Genomic DNA, 18,328 nt, shown 5'->3' with positions numbered 1-18,328 from the left:
CATGAAGCATTTATGTGAAATATGAACATGATATCATGCATATTGTGAAATGATAGCATGACATATATAATTCATACGTGTAAGCATGTAGGGTGAAGCATGCATGAGGTGGTGTTTATTGAGTTTAATTATTCGGGTGAAATCATTATATCTTCATGGTTAAGATATCATGAATTTTATAATATAAAATCCACCGCTCAAGATTATTTCTATTGGAGGAAGCTTTCACCGCCTTTAAGTTTTTATAACTAAAATAATCTTCACCGTCTTGGTGAGAGGATTTAAAGAAGTAAAAAGATAAGATTTTATCTTATCATTTCAAATTGAAGTCTGTTCAAAAGAGAAAGAAAGCTTGTGGCRGTGAAAGGTGTTCTTGAAGAATCTGTGCTAAGAATAAGCTTTTGTTGTGTGTTTATCTTCAAGAAATCTATTTGATAAGGTGAGTTTTAAACTACTGTTGAGTATAACTATGAGTTTTTATACTATCGTTGATTATAAACCGTGAATGGTTTTGGAACTAGTTTCCTCATATATTTGTGTATCAACTGTTGAGTTTGATATTGGTTTTGAAGTTAAGATGATAAATTGTTTTTAACAGTTTTAAGATGTTGTTATCTTGGAATTTGATTTTGATAAATATCAAATAGAGTTGTGTTCTTCAACAGCCTTGAGAAGTTGCTGTTTGAATCTATKTTTGGAACTGTTTTGAAAAGAATTAAACAGTATCTGAGTTTTAAAACAGTTTGAAAGAGTTTATAGAAAAACAGAGTTTTCAACTGTTTTGAGGAGAACAGATTGTTCTTGAGAATAAAAGGTTTTGAGTATAAACCTATGTTGGAACCATGATATTGGTTTGAGGATTATGAATAGGTTCACTCTGACAGGTAACAGAGGTTTGTCTTTGGATGAACTACTTCATATTAATGAGCAGGAGGATATAAGGGTGGAACACTATGTAAAGGAGATAATCTGGAGGGTATAAGGTGGGACGGTATCGGCATCGCCTAACTCTTACTATGATAACTATTAGAGTTACAACAGATTAGAGTTCTCACTTCTTGGTGATTTGAGGATTTAGAGATGTTGTCTTTAATAGAAATGATGGTAATGATGTGATGGTATTGGAGATAATATTATTGAGTAATAATGCTTTGGGTAAAAGCATTGTTATGAGAGAACAGAGGAGCTCTGGTTATACCTTGCAAGGACCAGAGAAGCTCTGATTGACTCTCATAATGGAACCAGAGGATGCTGGTTATTTATGAAAAATCTTTTATAAGATTTATTGGTTTGGAAAAATAAGTTTTATATCTTGAGAAGAAAGCTTAGTGATTTGATTCATTGTTTTGAAATGGTTTTTCGAAAGAGTTTTTATACGTAGTCTTTTTATGAAAAACAGACTGGAGAAGCTCTGGTTGACTTACACGTTGAACCAGAGGGGCTCTGGTTGGTCATGTCTTTGGAACCAGAAGCTCTGGTTAGTACAACCAGAGACTCTGGTCGAACATGAACTTTTTATAATTGTTCGTTTTATGTAAAAGGCTATCTTATTGATTGAAGGTTTATCTAAAGATTGTTTTTGAAAAATTATATGAGTCAAAGGTGCGGGTTAGTACAACCAGAGGCTCTGGTCATGAAGACCAGAAGCTTTGGAAGAGAGACCAGAGGAGCTCTGGTCCTGAATTGTAAATTATTCTGAGTATAGTGTGAAACCAGCGGCTTTGGTCATGAAGAACAGAAGCTCTGGAAGAGAGACCAGAGGGGCTCTGGTCCTGGTTGTCGTAATATTTTCTAAGTGTTGTTTGAGACCAGAGGTCCGATGGACCTAAGTAGTATGTTTTTAATTTTGCTTCATATGTTGAATGATTTGAAATAAATGTTTTGGTGATCTTCACCCTGCATTATATAAAAGGGAATCCTCACTAGACATTCATGTCTAACCCTCATTTTTGTGTTTTCAAATTATGTGTGCAGGTAACGATAATAAGGGAAAGCGTGTTATGTGAATTACTTCCCTATATGCTTAGATGTTTTGGAAGCTTAGATGCTAGGATACAAGATTATGTACTTTTGGAATTTTTGGGTTGTGTATTTTATATTCCRAACTCTTGTATCATGGACCTATGTGGGGAAAACATGTATTATATATATGAAATATGTGTTATATGCAATATGTGGATTGGGGTTTTACATCTTTCGTCCCCTTCTTCTCTTTCATCTCTTCTTTCATTCCTTTGATAGAATTTGGATGGCTTTCTATCATAGGATGACTGGAACTTTTCCCTTCTGAACTCTTTTCGCTCGTAAGGTTTTCTGATGATTTGTTTTGTAATTAAGGCCAATGATTTGGCGAAAGCTTTAATCTCATCATCTGATTTAGAAGTTTCCTCTTCAAATTCTGAAAAAAATCGTTGAAGAGTTGGAGGTTTTGTGAGAGAGCCAACATTGTAAGCAGAATTCCAGTTGGCCATTGAAAAAATTTGAGAAGAAGAGAGAATTTTTTTAATGAGAAAGAAGATTTAAAAATTGAGAGATTTTAAATGATCGTTTGATTGGATAATCAATCAATAGGCTCTGATACCAATTGTTGATCTCAGATCTCTCAATAACACTAATAATCTAGTTATAAATAACCAAATTATARTRATTTTACGAAGAAAGTTATGAAGACTCAAAAATAAAATAAGAAYATTCAAGAATAGTTTTGAGCTTCAAAGGTTTACTTTTTAAATAATGATATGAAAAACGTAAAAGACACTTAGATTACAATAGGCCTAATCATCTATTTATACTAGTTGGCTAATACTAAGATAACTATGTATTGCTACTTTCTAGCAAATAGTCTAGCTAACARATAAAGTTTATCTTTTACATGGATAAGCATTATTAACAAGATAAACTATAATTCCAGTTGTTGATTTGTCATCTTAAGCTGTCATTATCAATGTGATGAATTCATCCTTATCTTCAAATCTTCATTGCACGCTTAGATGAATACTTAGAAAATCTTCTAAGTGTTTGTCTGTCCAGAGCATCGATGAGAATGCTTCTTTTCATCGCATCGTCCATCGATCCTCTGGTTGAACTTCGTCCATCGGTCCAATGTTCATCGATCCTCTGGTTGGTCTTTCCATCGATCCTCTAGTTAATCTGACCATCGATCCAATGGCTGAATCCAGACTTGGTCGTTTCTGCCTTGATGTCTTCATTGGTCTTCTGGTTCTTCAACACTTGTTTGTTTTTTATTACTTTTTACATTTTGCATTGTGGGGTTTAACAAGTTCAATACTACAAATCTTTCACAGCAAATCTCTGAATTTGAACAAATTATCATTTTGGAAAGAGCCAAGTTTGATAATGAGAAGAAAGAGTATTTGGATGATTGTGAAAAGAAACATTTGAAAATGTTCGATAGCATTGTTGTCAAGTATAAAACTTTAAATGAGGACATAAAAGTTTTTGCTTTAGATAAAAAGAATACTGCGAAAAAGAATGCACCAAWAACTCTTGTGTGAGGATACTTTATTTGTCTAATCATTGTTGGTGCAATTCACTTTGAAGATCAATAATCAAGATTTAGATTCTCTCTAAATTTCTACTACTTTCAAGATTCTTGATTTGCCATTTTGGTGTTCTTGATCATTCATGAAGATTGATTAAACAATATGGGATTCACATTTCGTATCAGAGCAAACTGCAACAATTTTGATTAAGAAATTACACGTTAATCGAGAAAATTTGCACATAATTCTTGAAATCTGCACATTTTTAGACAATTTTCTTTATGTGTTCTTAAGTGTTCTTGATGATTTTTGAGCCTATCCTTCTATTTCTCATCAAAAATCTTATATTTTTTGTTGTTTGATCTTGAAGTTTTTGTTAATCTTGGATGATTTACTGTTTAGAATCTTTGTGTTCCAATAGTTTGTAAATTTGAGCGCTTATTGTGAGAATTTGAAGGATTTTTGAAATTTTTGGAAAGTTTCTGCCATATTAGAAACTCATGAAATTTGTGGTTTTTGATCAAATTTTTTATGAAATGTTGTTTGTTTTTCTGTTTGTTCATATCCGGTCAATGAAGATTGTATGTTTTCTTGTTGATATTTTTGATTGAGCGTATTTGTGTCTCTATCTGGATGTTGAATGTTTGTTTGTTTGTTTTCCGTATTGGTAAATATTCGGACGTTGAATAATTGTTGATAGTTATCCGTATTATGTCATATCCGGTCATTGAATGGGAGTTGTATGTATCCGGCTGTTGAATATTCATTGTTATCCGGTGTATTGTGTCGATTTTCAATTGTTGTTATTTCATCCGCATTGGTAGTTGTCCGGATTGTCAAGTGTTCGATATCATTTGTTTGTGATTCTTTGCTCGTGGTGTTGTTTTTCCGGATTGCTAAGTGTCCGAAAACTCTTTGTCTAGGGACTAGTATCTCTTGACCGATAATCTTGTTGACTTTGATAAAAACATCCAGAGATTTTATCCGGAGGCTCATATATCCGGATAAGAAATAAAATGTTGTGACCATTTTTGTGTGTGGTTGAATTGAAAAGTGTTTGATTTTTTTTAAATCAAAGTTTTGAACTGCAGAGATCTCTTTTTTTTTGTTTAATCAATTTTTGTGAATCATTTCAAATGGCTTTAAGTCTTGAGAAAGAAAATAAGAGTTTAAAAAAGACAATTTTTGAGCTAGAAAAGAAACATAAATTGAAACAAGAAAAATATCTTAAAATGTTTTACGAGAATCATTCAAACATTTCTTGGGCTAAAGGTCTATCAAAAGATTATGAAATGGTTGTTGAAGAAAAGAAGTTCTTAAAAGAACAAATGGATGAATTCATATATAAAGGCTTGTCTTCTGATTTGTAGGAAAGGAATATAAACCAGATTAAAGAGGATGATGAGCTGAGAAAGAAAATTTATAAAGCTGAGATTGAGATGACTACTGAAAGAAAGTTACTTGAAAAACAGAAGGATAAGCTGATAGATTTCTCCTTGTCTTCAAGCCCTCTCTCTCTATCTGTAAGCATAGAAAAAACAAGCCTTCGTCTTCTTGATCAGCGATTATTGCATCTTTCAATCGATTCTCTCCCATCAATTTCAAGTTCTAGAAAGATCGGTTGATCTCTTGATATGGAGGGTGTTGAATCAAAAATAACTCCTGAAAATTCTACATGCCTTTCAGAAAATGTTGAAGGGTTCCAGAAGTGTGTCGAAGAAATTCTTAAGCTAATCGAATGGGATAGAGATTTCTTTGAAATCACTGCCGAAATTTATGATCACAAAAAGTCTGAATTGACGACACAGGTAGCTGAGTTATCACGCATGTACACGGCATTGGCTGATCAACATGGTCATTTGATTGGAGAATTCAGCAGGAACTGTCCATCTGGGATTGAAAAGCAGCATCTTGATGCTTTTGATTCGAGCTCTCCTCAAGTTACTCAAATGTTTACTCCTGACTAAATGAGTAACACACATAAATTTAGAACACCAATCGATTTTGATGTACTTTTGAGCTCTGGTGGCGCTGGTTCTTATACTTCTAGAAGAGAAGGCTCATATTCTTCCTACTCATTATCGTCAGATTCTGATTCAGAATCTTTTATGTCTACCAACAAGCTTCTAATTTCACCAGTTAACGATGATGCATCAAAGGTAAAATAAACCAAGGTCTCTAAAGCTTTGCTTAAAAAGTTCGTTAATTTGAAAAAGTGTTGGTCAGTTTGAACACAAAGCTACAGACTTTTGAAGATGAAAATACTAAGCTAAAGAGCAGGATGCATGAGAATGAATCAGTTATTGAGATTGCATCAAATATGCAGTGTCAGTTGGAGTTGGCACAATATGGTAATAGAACTCAAAATGCTTATCTTGAAGCTGAGCAAGCCATAGTGGTTGAGCTACAAAAGCAAGTTGCTTACCTTAAACTTGTGATTTCTGACTCTAGTTGTGAGATTGAAATAATGGGGGTGTAGTTAAAGGAATCAAAAGAGAAACTCTTAACAGCAGAGGATGAAATTTCAAAGCTGAAGCATAAGCTTGGATCAACTGAGCAAGAGGCAATTTGATTCAGAGAAAAACAAGGTTATTGTATTACAAGAAGAAGTGTCCTTATGTGTAGCTGATATATTAGTTCGTGAGGATCAAATCACAGAACTTAATACCAACATCAACCAGTCCATTTCCAAAATTTCACTACTGAAAAGTACCCATGAGGCAAAAGAGTATCGCTGAAATACTGATATCAAAAGGCTGAAAAGAGGTTTGATGATGAAAGAAAGATTTTTGAAAGCAAAATAAAAGCCTTAAAGTTGAAAATACTACAAAGCTTTCACAACAAATCTCTGAATTTGAACAAATTATCATCTTAGAAAGAGCCAAGTTTGATAATGAGAAGAAAGAGTATTTGGAAGATTGTGCAAAGAAACATTTGGAAATGTTCGATAGCATTGTTGTCAAGCAGAAAACCTTAAACGAGGAAATAAAAGTTTTTGCTTTAGATAAAAAGAATACTGCGAAAAAGAATGCACCAATAACTCTTGTGTGAGGATACTTTATTTGTCTAATCATTGTTGGTGTAATTCACTTTGAAGATCAATAACCAAGATTTAGATTCTCTCTTAATTTCTACTATTTTCAAGATTCTTGATTTGCCATTTTGGTGTTCTTGATCATTCATGAAGATTGATTAAACAATATGGGATTCACATTTAGTATCAGAGCAAACTGCAGCAATTTTGATTAAGAAATTACACGGAAATCGAGAAACTTTGCACATAATTCTTGAAATCTGCACATTTTCGGACTATTTTCTTTATGTGTTATTGAGTGTTCTTGATGATTTTTGAGCATATTCTTCTATTTCTCATCAAAAATCTTATAATTGTTGTTGTTTGATCTTGAATTTGTTGTTAATCTTGAGTAATTTACTGTTTAGAATCTTTGTGTTCAAATAATTAGTGAATTTGAGCGCTTAATTGTGAAAATTTGAAGGATTTTTGAAATTTTTGGAAAGTTTCTGTCCGTATTAGAAACTCATTAAATTAGTGGTTTTTGATCGAATTTTTGATGAATTGTTGTTTGTTTTTGTGTTTGTTAATATCCGGTCAATGAAGATTGTATGTATTATGTATCCGGTTGTTGAATTTTTTGCTTGAGCGTATTTGTGTCTCTATCCGGATGTTGAATGTTTGTTTGTTGTCCGTATTGGTAAATATTTGAACATTGAATAATTGTTGATAGTTATCTGGATTATGTCATATCCGGTTGTTGAATATTCATTGTTATCCGGTGTATTGTGTTGATTTTCAATTGTTGTTATTTCATCCGGATTGGTAGTTGTCTGGATTGTCCAGTGTCCGATATCATTTGTTTGTGATTCTTTGTCCGTGTTGTTGTTTTTCGGGATTGCTAAGTGTCTGAAAACTCTTTGTCCGGGGACGAGTATCTCTGGACCGATAATCTTGTTGACTTTGATAAAACATCCAGAGATTTTATCCGGAGTCTCATATATCTGGATAAGAAATAGAATGTGGTGACCATTTTTGTATGTGGTTTAATTGAAAAGTGTTTGATTTTTTTAATCAAAGTTTTGAACTACAGAGATATTTTTTTTGTTTAATCAATATTTGTGAATCTTTTCAAATGGCTTTAAGTCTTGAGAAAGAAAATAAGAGTTAAAAAGATAAAAATTTTGAGCTAGAAAAGAAATATAAATTGGAACAAGAAAAATGCCTTAAAATGTTTTACGAGAATCATTCAAACATTTCTTGGGCTAAAAGTCTATCAAAAGATTATGAAATGGCTGTTGAATAAAAGAAGTTCTTAAGAGAACAAATAGATGAATTCATATATAAAGGCTTGTCTTCTGATTTGTAGGAAAGGAATATAAACCAGATTAAAGAGAATGATGAGCTGACAAAAAAAATTTATAAAGCTGAGATTGAAATGACTGCTGAAAGAAAATTACTTGAAAAAGATAAGGATAAGCTGATAGATTTCTCCTTGTCTTCAAATCCTCTCTCTCTCTATTTGTAAAGGACATAGAAAACAAGCCTTCGTCTTCTTGATCAGCGATTATTGCATCCTTCAATCGATTCTCTCCAATCAATTTTAAGTTCTTGAAAGAGCAATTGATCTCTTGATATGGAGTGTGTTGAATCAAAAATAACTCCGGAAAATTCTACATGCCTTGCAGAATATGTTGAAGGGTTCTAGAAGTGTGTCGAAGAAATTCTTAAGCTAATCGAATGGGTGGAGATTTCTTTGAAATGACTGCCGAAATTTATGATCACAAGAAGTCTGAATTGACAACACAGGTAGCTAAGTTATCACGCATGTACACGGTATTGGCTGATCCACATGGTCATTTGATTGGAGAATTCAGCAGGAACTGTCCATCTGGGATTGAAAAGCAGCATCTTGATGCTTCTAATTCGAGCTCTCCTCAAGTTACTCAAATGTTTACTCCTGACCAAATGAGTAACAGACATAAATTTAGGACACCAATCGATTTTGATGTACTTTTGAGCTCTGGTGGCGCTGGTTCTTATATTTCTAGAAGAGAAGGCTCAGAGTCTTCCTTCTCATTATCGTCAGATTCTAATTCAGAAACTTTTATGTCTACCAACAAGCTTCTAATTTCACCAGTTAACGATGATGCATCGAAGGTAAAAGAAACCAAGGTCTCTAAAGTGTTGCTTAAAAAGTTCGCTAATTTGAAAGAAGAGTTGGTCAGTTTGAACACAAAGCTACAGACTTTTGAAGATGAAAATACTAAGCTGAAGAGCAGGATGCATGAGAATGAATCAGTTATTGAGATTGCATCAGAGATGCAGTCTCAGCTGGAGTTGGCACAATATTGTATTAGAACGCAAAATGCTTATCTTGAAGCTGAGAAAGCCAAAGTGATTAAGCTACAAAAGCAAGTTGCTGACCTTAAACTTGTGATTTCTGACTCTAATTGTGAGATTGAAATAATGGGACTGCAGTTAAAGGAATCAAGAAAGAAACTCTTAACAGCAGAGGATGAAATTTCAAAGCTAAAGCATGAGCTTGGATCAACTGAGCAAGAGGCAATTTGATTCAGAGAAAAACAAGGTTATTGTATTACAAGAAGAAGTGTCCTTATATGTAGCTGATATATCAGTTTGTGAGGATAAATCGCAGAACTTAATACCAACATCAACAGTCCATTTCCAAAATTTAACTACTTAAAAGTACCCATGAGGCCAAAGAGGACCGTTGGAATACTGATATCGAAAGGATGAAAAGAGGTTTGATGTTTTTTTGAAAGCAAAATAAAAGCATTAGAGTTGAATTCTACAAATCTTTCATAGCAAATCTCTGAATTTGAACAAATTATCATCTTAGAAAGAGCCAAGTTTGATAATGAGAAGAAAGAGTATTTGAATGATTGTGAAAAGAATCATTTGAAAATGTTCGATAGCATTGTTGTCAAGAAGAAAACGTTAAATGAGGAAAGAAAAGTTTTTTCTTTAGATAAAAAGAATACTGCGAAAAAGAATGTACCAATAACTCTTGTGTGAGGATACTTTATTTGTCTAATCATTGTTGGTGTAATTCACTTTGAAGATCAATAATCAAGATTTAGATTCTCTCTTAATTTCTACTACATTCAAGATTCTTGATTTGCCATTTTGGTGTTCTTGATCATTCATGAAAATTGATTAAACAATATGGGATTCACATTTGGTATCAGAGCAAACTACAAAAATTTTGATTAAGAAATTGCACGGAAATCGAGAAACTTTGCAAAGAATTCTGGAAATCTGCACATTTTCAGACTATTTTCTTTATGTGTTCTTGATATTTTTGAGCATATCCTTCTATTTCTCATCAAAAATCTTATAATTGTTGTTGTTTGATCTTGAATTTGTTGTTAATCTTGAGTGATTTACTGTTTAGAATCTTTGTATTCAAATAATTTGTAAATTTGAGCGCTTAATTGTGAAAATTTGAAGGATTTTTGAAATTTTTGGAAAGTTTCTTCCGTACTAGAAACTCATTAAATTTGTGGTTTTTTATCGAATTTTTGATGAAATGTTGTTTGTTTTTGTGTTTGTTCATATTCGATCAATGAAGATTGTATGTTTTCTGTATTCGGTTGTTGAATTTTCTGATTCAGCGTTAATTCACTATTCTCGATTCATCCCGGATCCACTAAGATGTACCGAGATTTAAAACAGTACTTTTGGTGGAACGGTATGAAACGAGATATAGYMGAATACGTGGCAAAATGTCTTACTTGCCAGAAAGTGAAGATTGAACATCAACGGGCTAGCGGATTGTTACAACCATTAGATATTTTAGTTTGAAAGTGGGAGAATCTCTCTAGATTTTGTGACAGGATTGTCGAAAACTCAGAAAAGACATGATGCTATATGGGTAGTAATTGATTGTTTGACAAAATCGGCTCATTTCCAACCTATACAGGAGACATACCATGTTAGTAACTGTCTGATCTATTTCAGCGAGAAATCGTGAGATCGCATGGAACGCCAATTTCTATCACAATCGGACCGAGATCCGCGATTCACTTCTTGAGTCTGGAAAAGTCTTTACCATGCTTAGGGTACGCGATTGACTATGAGTTCAGCTTTTCATCCACAAACAGAAGGTCAGACCGAACGAACTATTCAAACTCTAGAAGATATGTTATTGACTTGTGTTCTTGAGTGGTCTGGTGGTTGGGACGAGTCTCTATATCTTGTGGAGTTCGCATATAACAATAGTAGGTAAGCCAGTATCAGCATGGCCCCATACGAAGCTTTATACGGTCGGAGATGTAGAACACTGATCTATTGGATGAAGTGGGGGAACGAACTATCGAAGGACCCGAACTTGTCTAGATTACTACTGAACAAGTTGAGATCGAAGACAAAAAATGAAAGAGGCTCAATCTCGGCAGAAAAGTTACGTTGACAAGCATCGAAAACATTTAGAGTTTCAAACGGGTGATCATGTCTTCCTAAAAAGTTTCACTGTTAAAAGGTATTCGTAGATTTGGAATTAAAGGTAAACTTAGTCCGAGATATATTGAACCTTTCGAAATACTTGAACGAGTTGGAGAGGTGGCGTATCGCCTAGCCTTACCTCCTCAACTATCACATATTCATAACGTTTTCCGTATCTCATCACTCTGTGGATATCATTATCACCCTCTCCACGTGATTGATTATTCGTTGGACAAAGTTGAAAGAAATCTCTCTTATATTAAAGAACCAGAGGCGATAGTTAGTCGAGAAAAGAGACAAATGCTACGAATGTCAATACCATTCATAAAAGTGTTATGGTGAAATCATTCCGAGCGGGAAGCCACATGGGAAATGGAAGAATCTATGCAAAAAGAAATCGTATTATTTATTTTGCAAAAATATTTCATTCATAAAACCGATCTCACTAATAAAATGTTTGTCAAATTCAATAATGTTTGATCAAATGAAGATGAATCTGAGGGTAATTCTTTTTTGAATATTGAACATGAATTTAATTTCACGAAAACGTTTTAGTCATGACATCAGTTTCACTGATAAAAATTTGAAAACGTGATCAAACAATATGGCTGGATGTTAAAAATTGTTTGCCAATTTTACCCTTTCTTGGTTGAACATTAAATCTTTTATTTTATTTTATTTTTACTTTCCTAATATAACACATTTTAATCATGACCATTGATCAAGAAAATAGATGGATAAGATTAGTTTGTAGTGTTTGCACAAAAGAGGGTAACTTGCATTTGATCGCTCATCTCTCTCTATATATATATACAATTCATGGATCATTATCCTTATCGTCGGCCTCATTTCTCTTGTTTCTCTCTCTCTCTCTCTCTCTAAAAACTTTACTTTCTCTTTAAAAATTCCCTCAGTTTACTAAGGAAATCGAGGTAACAGTTATATATTCGAAATCCACTATTCAAACCTTTCTTAATTGTATAAATTCTTTTGTTTTTATTGCGATGTTTATGTTAGGGTATTTGAGGTTAATTTATAATTGTGTATGTGATTTATATATGAATTGGTATTTACAATTTATGGTTAAATACATGTCTTAGAATGATGATAATGGGTAAAACGATGTAGAAAAAAAGGGTAAATTATGAATTCAATATAGTTAGGTTGGGTATATAAGATTAACCAAACGTTAAGTGTTCGGTTAAATGTCCAAAAGAGCTAAATTGTATGATCAAACTTAGGATTATAATCATTAAGATTCTTCATGGTGTTTAATATGTTATGGTATGTTTAGAACATTTAAATATTGTAAATCATTGAAGTTGGGATCATGAAAGTGAGTTAGGGAAAAATGTGAAAATCGGGATTTTGGACAGCTTCAAGTCCGGTACTTTGACAGAGTATAACTCACAAACCGTAAGTCGGAATAAGCTCATATTTTGCAATTAGAAATACGTTAATGTACACTACAACTTTCATGAAGAGTCAAAAATCCAGTTATGATTTTAACTGGCTCGAAACAGTGTGTTTTGGGGCTGTTTGCACTATATTCGGGATTAATCTGCTGTTTTGTAAAATTCATATAAAACTGATGGATGATCTAAATGAGATGATTCCAAAACTAATAGACTCAAATGACACCAAACTACAGTTTTAACTTAGATAATACAATCTGAATCGGTCTCTAAGCAGGGTAAAAATGCTTAAAAATAAGATGGACTGAAGCAGTTGGATCGAAATAGCATAAGGCTAAGTTTTACGTTTGAGTTTTCAGTTCGTATCCGGTTGTCATTCTTGAAGTCTATGTTGTTTAAGTATATTAAAACCTAAGTAATTTTATTAGAATAATTATGTTATGGTTTTTATGTTTTGCAAATAGTAACCCGTTTATGCATTCGTTAGGCACGCAAGCAAGTCAAATTGATCGTGAATTTCCGTTTGATCATACGTTAATTGTCATATTCGGTTAAGGTACGGATTTGATACCTTATTTGGCACGGGATAGCTATATGTATAAGGCTTCCTAATCTGAATACATTGGTTCCAAATTCTCATTGTGCTCATCAAATGCTATTGAGCTTTTGTTTCCTTTCGAAATATGATGTACATTTTTTATTTGGAACTTGGATCATTTAGACTACTTGACTTGTTAGATTGCATCGTTTGTGAACCATTTTATTATAAACTCAATATTGGGAGCACCGGTATTGAGATGTTTCCATGATGGCTAAAACGATCATGGCATCCTCACTTATATAGTTCTTAAAGGTAGACTTGATTATGTACGGAGAGGATTGTTGCGTTGTGCTCGCACCCTTTTCCTCACTTATGTCCGAATGAACTGATCATTCTTTGGGAACAACACGTCCTCGTGATGCGGTTTGGTCTTTGGACCCTTGTCATGCCTTCGCGGCATTTTTACTTTCTTTTGAATTATCATTTAACATTATAAATTGTTTTTGAATTTGTTATCTCATATTCATTGTTTAGTAGCATTAAGCTCAGCTGAGATTTTCTTGTTCTCGGCAGGTACATGACTTAGCAAAGATTTTGGGATGAGAGCTACAAAGATGACAATACTAAAGATAATTCATTACGTCATACTTTTGTTAACTTTTGATGACTAATGTAGATATACTGGTATTTTGGGACCGTATTTTGAGACACGTTATCTCCCTTTGTAGTTATGTAATTATCTTTTGGTAAATTATTAGCTGCTCTATGCATTGATTTTTTTAAACCAATTGTGACATCTCCCGTCTTTTACCATACAGAACGGTAGTGTTACAACCTCTTACAAAACAATTGCCACTTAAATCTCCAATTTAAATCTTTTTTTTTTTTCTGAACTCTATTTTACACATGATTCACCTTGCATTACGTTTTTGCAATTAAAAAAACCAACAAGAATCGCAAAGAAAAAGATGAATGACTGATGCAGCAAATTTTTACCAAAAAAAAAAACGTTTAGTTTCGTGTAAGTTGAGGTTCTTTATTTTGATTTGATAATTTTTGGTGATATGATTATCCCTAAATTCTATTTGACATTTTGTTGTCAAATGATACACAAAAAGAGCATCCATTTAGCATTCCCCCAAAGGGTGAATGGTTATGTTAAACTCCATTAAGCTTTAAGACCCAATAAATTTTTACCCATTAAAGAGGATCGGTTAAGAACCAGTTATAACCAACCGGGCCCTACCAAATAGATTTCTCTTCAAGTTAACCGGTTAGGATCGAATTTTTAGAACAAGCAACACATGGTACTCACACATTGGCCAATCTTATATTGTCCATATCAATTACACATTTTGGGTTATGGACAAGACCGATTATGCCATAACCGGCTATGTGATGGCACTTTTTGATCAGACACGGTTAAAACGGTTAAGACCATTGACAATACTACGTCGTATCATGTGTTATTTGAAAATGATACACAAGTTTTTTTACCAATTTTTTTGATATAATGACAGTGTCGTTGGCCCAATGGTACCCGAGTTATGGTACAACTCATCCTTCCATAACGTAAAGAGTTCAAATCTTACCAAAGTGGTGATGAGTGTATGTAAGTATTTGCTGTAAATAATACTATATACTTCAACAAAACACCATTTGATAATAAATAATCTACCATCTTTAGTTAGTAACATCTAACCACTATCTAATCTACAACTGAAGTTACATTTATCGGTAAGCACGGTCAACGGTCTTGACCGGCCGACTGTACATTTGACGCCTACCGGCTCTTAACATGAAAACACGAGCCGAATAAAGTGCATAACTTTTAGCTGTCATCTGCAAAAACTCTAAATATAAAATCCCGAAAACGTTTAGAATACAGTCTGGGATCGACAGCAGAGATGGAAGTGGAATCGTATTGGAATGATTTATATGCATGTTCAAGCTTCTTACTTATGTCGTAATCTTGAAGTATATCTATAATACCGAAGAAGAGGATGACATTACAGAATTCTCCAGTTGGTTCTCCAACTAGTTGAGTCTCGTGACTTCTTACCGTGAATTCAACCCGTGCTGGCATGTTGATGCCGAGCCGTACAGAAGCCCACCTGCAAATGCTAGTTGTTTTAAATGTAGGCCTGAAAAATTAAACAATTCTGCATAATTTTATGGAAAAAAGTCGCTCTACCCTTTTAGAGATTGGGACTTGGTGCGTCCCACCCCTTTTAGACCCTACTTTCAGCGGGATATGCTAGGTTTGTTTGGTTTGGTTTTTATATGGAAAGCATCATTAATGTCGAAAATATGATAAAAGATGTTTGAAACAAGATCTTTGCCCTGTACAAGTTGATATGCAGCATACTGCAAAGAAAATCTTTTTCCCAAAACCTTTTCACAAGATGGGGGTTTTCACAGAAACAACCTCTCTACTCACTTGTTGGAGGTAAGGCCAACGTACATCCTACTCACCGAACCCTGGTTTGTGGGATTTACTGGGTTTGTTTGGTCTGGTTTCTACGGGTCAAGTAGTTGGTGGAAGGTCTACAAGACTTTGAGAAGAAAAAAGCCCAATCTTGGGACCGAACCTGATTTATACTGTTTACCAAAGCACAATTTCACCGATCCAAAGTTATTACAGGTTGAGTAAAAGTGGTTAGCAAGAATGTTTCACTATCAAGTATCAACCTTTGCTGTATCTAATACAAAATTCAGAAAATATAACGAGAATTTTAGCAAAGACCATCATTGCACACAAATTATGTGAATATTGATCCTAACATAGGCGCATCACCTTTCCAAGGGTTTTTCTATCTAAGACTCACCCCCAACCGAAGAGTTTTAGATGATATTTGTGAAACTTACCGTGTAGGATTGAGATCCACATCTGTAGAAGAAATAGAACTTGTTCTTATGCAATCAGGTTCATCTTTCCCTGAAAAGAGATACACAAAATAATTGCACCCTCTCGTTCAATAAGTTGTACAAGCGTGTCTGTGCATGTGCGTGCGTAAGAAAATGTGCTAGATCTGTGTGGTTTACCCTCGGTTGCTTCCGTATCTTGAAAGCTAATACCAACCAAGAGACTGTAGTCCATAATTCTCTCTTGTTCAAGGAAGTCACAATCTTTGTTCACTTGACTGCATCAAGTACCAACCATAGTAGCTTTAATGAGAAAAGCATAAAAAACACAAAAGTAACATGTAACATTCTTTAAAACACATTTCACAATTCAAGATTTCATGTTTATTTGCATCTATGTGAACAAGTATGTGCAAGCACTCTGCAAGAAACATGTATTAGAATATGTGTATCTTCGTATTTCTAGTATGCAAATATTTTGTTAAGATTATGTAACTTTTTATGTATATTTGATATATCAAATATGAGCACAGAATATTTGCATACAAAATATTTAACTAAAAATACAAAGATACACATATTCTAAGAGTATGTAATATCTCCATAGAATGATATTCTTAAAAATGAAGAGAGATCATGGGGAAGATGCAATAAGCTCACCTACAGAACTCCTGAAACCAATCTTTCTGCAGCCGAAAGATAAATTTGAGATCAAGGTCCTTGAGGGTGGTGTTTGCATCGATTTCGGATTCAGGTTTATCTGTTATTCGGCCATGAGAAGACCCTTTCAAGTCGAAGCGTCTGTGAATAGGTACTTCGGTACAGAGCAAATTCCCCATAATAACAAACCGAACCTGGCTCATGAATCCAAAAATATAAGCAAGGGTATTGATCACTGACCCCTTGAAACAAAATCTCCAAATTCATAGCTTTCTTCTTGTTTTACTTTCAGTCGTACCTTCTTTTGGATAGGTCCACTCAACTTCACGCAATGGAGTCCAAAGAATTTTGTAACAAGGGTGTTCTCAAAGGATTTAACGTGCTCGAAATATGCTGGAAGCATCCTTTTTAGAACCTGAAGTAGTAGTACTCATTTATCTAAATTACTAACAAATCATAAGAAACTTAAGCGTGCTTATTTTGAAACTGAAATTGGCTCACTTTAACTTCTGATTTCTTCATTGTCTTGATCATGTACTTGTCATCATTGGTCAAATAAAAGAAGCTTCCACTCTTTCCAGGAGAGGAGAGCTCCCGAAGAGCATCATTTCCACATATTGATAACATGTAATCAGCCGTATCCACGTTAAATAATTTCCTAAGAGTCCTGAAACCATCTCAAAACTGCGTCAGTGAAGGAATGAGGCAGAAAGACAAAAGGACATGGGACCAAACAGAAATAAGAACCAAATTGAACTAGCCTAGTATATCGCCCGCAAGGGGGGGGGGGGGGATTTACTACTGAAAAAGTGTGAAAGGGATAAAAACATATATGCTGAACATTGAAAATGCGAGATAAGGCAAACAGAAATAAGACTGCAAACTATAAACGTTTCTGAATATACCATGAGAATGAAGTTTCATATAACAATGTTAAAAGGCTAACCTGAAAACCAGCGGGCAGTAGTCTTTCCATTTAAACTCACATGACTGGTGAGGTGGAGTATGTTTTGATCCCTCGGGAGGAAATTTGGTCCATAACTTCTGCTCGGCATCAAAAGCTGTAGGCTTCAATTTAAGAGATTTAGTTGGAGCAGGCCTTCCTACAGAATGTCTGGAATTGCACCATCAATTAATAGCAAGTATAGACACTTAGCAGATACAACCACATATACATTTTTACCATATTAAAATTTATTTCATGGACAATATTCAGAATTTCCAAGTATTCTTACTGTTAAATGTCTTCAATCAGCAATCATGAAAATTAGACACGATGAACACATACTTATCTATAGCTAAAACACTTCCTGTAAAAGAAGTTGCAGAAAAGTTATTCCTCTGCTATGGCACTACCATTCAGTCAGATTATTGTTACAAAGCAAGATTTAGAAACGTTATAACTTATAATATATATGTAATAACTGTGACCAGATTTATCCATATCCTCTTCACATTGATTGTTTCCCACAAGAGAAAATTACTATCTATTAAGGCACCAATGACACAAAAGGTTGAACTTGAATGTATCACCAATATATTGATTTATGTTTTCATTTTTCCTATAATGAGCAATCTAATCCCCCTCTCCTCTCCTCCCCTCTTTACATGCTATCTTGAAGGAATAGGGAAAGAGCACATGAAAAAAAAAAAAAAAAAGGAAAGCACTTGTAAAGCATACTTCTTCACATTGGCATGATATTTCGTAAGGATTTTGAGTAACATGCCATTGTGAAGTGAGACTATTACTCCCTAAAGAATGAAAATAACAAGAACAGGAGGTAAATAGAATACACACTATCGGCTGAAACAGATACCTTATATAACATTTTAAAACTTGACTGATTTCATAAAGTTGGGGTGG

General features: G+C 34.0%; 1 protein-coding gene and 2 pseudogenes across 6 annotated transcripts in view; 2 read left to right on the top strand and 1 right to left on the bottom strand.

Annotated features, from left to right (window-relative positions):
• The first annotated feature begins 5,137 nt into the window (after window positions 1-5,137).
• LOC112519965 lies at window positions 5,138-6,554 on the top strand (annotated as a pseudogene).
• A 1,598-nt stretch (window positions 6,555-8,152) lies between these two features.
• On the top strand, window positions 8,153-9,299 carry LOC112519964 (annotated as a pseudogene).
• A 5,336-nt stretch (window positions 9,300-14,635) lies between these two features.
• LOC112519794 (phosphatidylinositol 4-phosphate 5-kinase 6-like) overlaps window positions 14,636-18,328 on the bottom strand; it is a 5,068-nt gene continuing 1,375 nt past the window's right edge. The window contains exons 2-8 of one of the 6 annotated variants that reach the window (XM_025128054.1): window positions 17,411-17,578; window positions 16,966-17,131; window positions 16,763-16,879; window positions 16,465-16,658; window positions 15,894-16,082; window positions 15,808-15,852; window positions 14,636-15,053 (exon numbers count right to left, since the gene is read on the bottom strand). In XM_025128054.1, coding sequence (XP_024983822.1) covers window positions 14,771-15,053; window positions 15,808-15,852; window positions 15,894-16,082; window positions 16,465-16,658; window positions 16,763-16,879; window positions 16,966-17,131; window positions 17,411-17,578 — 1,162 coding nt within the window. In that variant the 3' untranslated portion in view covers window positions 14,636-14,770. The other 5 variants (XM_025128056.1, XM_025128058.1, XM_025128055.1 and 2 more) reach the window with 5 other exon arrangements.

This window comes from Cynara cardunculus (genome assembly GCF_001531365.2).
Source record: "Cynara cardunculus var. scolymus isolate 2C chromosome LG 10, CcrdV1, whole genome shotgun sequence".
NCBI classification, from domain to species: domain Eukaryota; kingdom Viridiplantae; phylum Streptophyta; class Magnoliopsida; order Asterales; family Asteraceae; genus Cynara; species Cynara cardunculus.
This window is presented reverse-complemented; position numbering and strand designations above follow the sequence as displayed.